General features: G+C 41.2%; 1 protein-coding gene across 1 annotated transcript; it reads right to left on the bottom strand.

Moving 5' to 3' along the window:
- On the bottom strand, nucleotides 1–4,820 carry LOC145457315 (uncharacterized). The gene has a single exon (XM_080335512.1). It carries the CDS (start codon nucleotides 4,210–4,212, stop codon nucleotides 2,989–2,991), a length of 1,224 nt encoding a protein of 407 aa, XP_080191638.1. The 5' UTR covers nucleotides 4,213–4,820; the 3' UTR covers nucleotides 1–2,988.

Raw genomic sequence — 4,820 nt, forward strand, 5'->3', positions numbered from 1 at the left:
TTGGGGGGGGGGGGGGGGCGATCGCCCCGTTCGCCCTTCTCTGGCTACGCCAGTGATCAGACTGTTATATTGGCGACTATACAGCCTAATATTGACCAAGACTTTATTGCAGGGGTATCAAACATAAGTTGTCACTCTATCTATAGTTATCATTAGGCACAAAGTCGGTGACATTGACACACAATTTCGAGAAAGCAAAAAAGTCCACACTGAGTTCGCAGACTTATGGGAAAGGGGACCAAAAAGTAGTTATCCGCAGAAGCGAAATCTCCAATGCGGAACCGTCATATGCAATTTAGATGGAGAATATAATTCAAATATCCGTAGCCTTACTGTTGTGCCACTTCCCACTCAAAAGTTTCCCGACCTCCAGATAAACCAGATATGAGATTTAATAAACCAAATTCGAACGATTGTAAACTAACATCCGACATCATTTGCCAAATCACAACGTATTTCGACGCGCGCCGGGCGCAATATACACCGAAAATGTTTCCATGAATGCATTGGTTTATTTTAATTCACGTAAATTGAATTGCGCGTACTTTTAGGTTGCCAATTCCCCGTTATAACACTCCCGTCAAACTATAGCTCGGGTAATTTTCTACAAAATGTTTCGAACTAGCTATTGTATCCTGCAGCGCACGGAGTGTCGAAATCGAAAAGGCACTGTACCACTTTTGAGAGTGATACCCTTCGTACATTAGGGTTGTTCTAATATAATTTTTTTCAGGATTCCGCGCGGATTCACTGATTAAATTGTTAGGTTGCCTAAAAATGCTGCACATTAAATTTGGCTCAATTCCATCCAGTAGAAGCGGCCGCAGATCCAATTGAAATTTTTGATTTTTTTTTCTTCAAATTTTACTCTGAACCCATGAAATTGTTGAGTTATCGAAAAGACGATACAAAACAAATTCGACGCAATTCCAACCGGTACAAGCGAAGGTAATGGAGTTTTTCATCAATAATTCTGGGATTACCCACCGTCAAGGCTATTTTTGCATACACGTTACACAAGTTTCAACTGCAATAACTTCGCTTCTACTGGTTGAAAGCTAGCAGAAATTGGTATGCGTCGTTCTTTCAGGTAACTTAACAATTTCATGGGACCGACAATAAAATTGGAAATTTTATTTTTTAATTTATAATAAATTCAAAAATTTAAATTAGTTCTGCGGCCGCTTCTACTTGTTGGAATTGAGCCAAATTTGTTGTGCAGCGTTTTGTTAGGAAACCTAACAACTTGATCATTGAATCCAAGGAATTCGGAAAAGAAATTATTTTTGAACGCAATAGTCACATTAAATATGCTTTCAAGCTTTTTGGCATTAATGATTAACTAAATATACTTGAGAGCTACAATCAATCAATCAGGTTTATTATTATTCATCGTTTCAAAACATCACAAGACTGCGATACAAAATTAATTGTCACAATTATCGTATCATGAAGAATGATACCGCTTATAGTGTTGTGACTCACATTCAAGTTCCAGTTAAGAGCTTGGTTCAGTACTGAATTTAATGTCGGCAAAGATCTGTACCACATTCTCAGTTGATTTATTAGTATAGTCACACAAAGCAATAAAACAAAATCCAATATAATTATTAATTAACTACACCGTATTGCCAATCGCAGAGGTGAATTCGGGATGTGTACATCGAGCTCAAACCAAATGGTGCGAGCCCGTAGGCCTTACCCGTTGGTTATTATAACAAACTTGGTTTGATCCCGAATATAGCTCATACAATTATTATATCGTAATTAGTCGACTGGTCCTCCGGCGCAATTCAAGTGGGAAATATTTCTAATATTAAAGTCCCAATCTGAAACCGAACTTCGACCACTTACCCATTGTTTTTACTACAGTCCGTGAAATAGGGGGGCGCCAGACCCAGGCGAATTTTGAAAGGGGGCGCTGGAGGAAAAAAGGTTAAGAACCACGGGACTAAAGGAAAGGGAGCGTAGAAAAATGCCAACTCATATCGTAATTAGCACCATTATTTTGGCCGTTCCCAACTGTATTCAACCGACCAATTGTCGCATTTTGACCAATTCGATTGTTCGCGAATAAAGTTGTTTCCACTTGCTAGAGTAAAACTCCCTATGATCCGTGATGTATTGTAATATAAAATAATAAAGTATATTCAAGTGAAAAGAAATGGCATTAGGTAACATTTTAGAAGCAGTTGACTGGCCCGGCCAGCGAGCGATCTAAAGGTTTGAATCCAGCCCGCGACGCAACTTGAGTTTGACACCCATGTGCTAGCTGGAGGTTCACAATGGCAAACTATATAGCTACATTATTTCTTCATTATCCGAGTACTCCAGTAGGGTTCGTTGACTTGCGCGACTTCTTCAAGCGGTTATAATTTCACACTATTTTCAGTAGGCCAAGTATACTTCATTTCTTCCTTACCTGGATATCGCTACTTCTACTTTCTCTTAAGTAGCAATTCACTATTTCTGCTTCTACGATCTACACTAGCAAAGACGACTACTTTGACCAGTGATCATCTCCGATAACTATAACGCAACCCGCCAGGGATATCCCTGGAAACCCGCGAGAGATTCACGATGCCAAACTAAACAGCCAATCTTCGTCTGCTAAAACGTAACCCAACAATCCTACACGACAAGGGCGCCATAAGCACGGATCTAGGCATATAGATTTCGCGCGAGGCATGACGAAATTTCTGGACTCTCATTGATTCGATGGGTAAGGTGGTACCAATAACATAATACCTGAACCAGAAGACCCTCACATTACAGTCAATAAAACGAGGTTTTGCTAGTCTTCACATAGAAGTTATAGGATTGTGAACATGGTGATTCTATCTACGGTATTCCGGGGACCAACCTCAACCGAAGCATCCATAGAAATATCGACACCCGCCTTCAATAGCGCAATATTTTTCTGCGACGTGAAGGACTGGTGTAAATTATGGAACTTCCATATGGGTATATAGGGTGAGACAGCGGAAATCATTTTGCAATCGCACACGGTGAAATCATCATAACTCGCCAATTCGTAAATGACAGTACCACGGTGCAAACGTTGACAAGTATGTTAATATCGAACAGGACAAAGGAATAAGTTTGGGGGATGTTGTCAGGGATAGCGAATTGGTTTACCAACATCACAAGTAAGTCTGCACAGACTGTGACGCAGCATAGGTAGAGCACTCTACGCATTAGACTGAAAATTTTCTTATTTCTTCTCGGACGCGGATGTTGGCCATTCCCAGAATCGGACGCGACGTTTCTTCTCGAGGTCGACCGGGTGACTTCGCGTTGGCCCGAAGTGTCCTGCACATCGTTTGGTGCTGGCCTCGCGGAATCGGAGATGGCGTGATTCCGTTCGAGTGATGATAACCGAACTCGCTTTGACATGTCTACAGACCCACTTTCATTTAAAATTCCGCATTCATTTCCTGTTTTTTGGTTATTGGAGCAACTAGTTTCGTTATCATCAATGATAGAGATTTCTGAAGCCTTGCCGGTTTTCGCGCATCGGTTACGACGGGTTTGGGTAAATACCAGGATAGGATGTAGTAGAAGTCCCATCAGAGATACCTGACTGAATATGGTCACAAAAACGTATACATAGCTTCTGTACTCTTCTTGTTCTCTCCCTCCAATTAAATAGCACCCGTCTTCATTGTACTCATATTCGTGCGGCTGAACACCGAGGGCAGCAGATACTCCGGCGAGCAACAATATCGCCGGCAGACTGAATTGACTGAATACACTCACACATGTACCAAACATGTTTCCTACCGAAGGATGGTTGTAGAATGCCCTTTGTCGAGCCCAAAGATAGGTGTAGATGGTAACCCGTGCGATCGCATATGCAATTATAACCAGGTCATTTGCTGCTTCGCATCCCCACTCATATTCCGGGTAGAGGTTCATTAGCAAGAGAAACACAGTTCCGAGATAGCGAACGAAAGGAATTGTAACAGCCACAACAGCAAGAATCATTACCACACCACCGTTTACATCTTTGCTGGAACTTTTTTTCGTGTAACTTCTGTTCACGGATGCGTAGTGCATAAGAGAAGCAGCGAGCCAGCCATTTGTAAAAATCACGATAGCTGAAGTCGACATACTCATATACCATTGAGGAGAGGAGGCGATTTCCAATACAGAAAAATGATCCTTGGTGGTATTCGTAAATGTGTCGTTGAACGATGTATTCGACTGCATCGTTGAAAAACCCGGCCTTGATACCGATTTGGAATAGCCCGATTTAGTGATGGATTCGCCAAAGCGTCCCACTTGGGAAGGTTCAGGGAACACGGTAGCAGCAAGCGGCAACAAACTCCTACGGTATTGTTCTCGTTCAGGTATAATCGATCTTAAAACGTTTTTCTACTCACTTTTGAAAATAAATAGGAATTGACGTTATCTTATGCAATTAGCAACAGTAAAATCAAATTGCTCATATAGGTTCTTGTCGTGGAGCCGGTAAACTTCACGTTATGTCAAGTTAATACAAACCTTCCATATAAGAACCTAACATGTCCCTTCATAAATTACAAATCCTGTCCTGGCCCTGATCTAATCGCGTTTCTGAGGTTTATTGTCCGGCTAGAATCATTTCCTGATCTCTATAATCACGTAACTAATCATACGAAATGTATATGATCGCGGATACATCTAGGCCTATGACAATGGTAGTGGTAGTTTTGAATTTGAATTGGAAGTTTCAAATTATATGGTCATAATTGAACTTCGCAGCAGAATTGCAACGTGTATACTATTTGCCATACTCATTTATTGGCATTGTCCCGTAACTGCCTGCAATATCTTTT

The sequence above is a fragment of the Botryllus schlosseri genome, chromosome 15, assembly GCF_051294905.1.
Source record: "Botryllus schlosseri isolate E-star chromosome 15, Bs_hap1, whole genome shotgun sequence".
Classification (NCBI taxonomy): domain Eukaryota; kingdom Metazoa; phylum Chordata; class Ascidiacea; order Stolidobranchia; family Styelidae; genus Botryllus; species Botryllus schlosseri.

Bases quoted from the DNA above. Each gene is read 5' to 3' on its own strand.
- LOC145457315 (XM_080335512.1), bottom strand. From the start codon at position 4,212: ATGCAGTCGAATACATCGTTCAACGACACATTTACGAATACCACCAAG.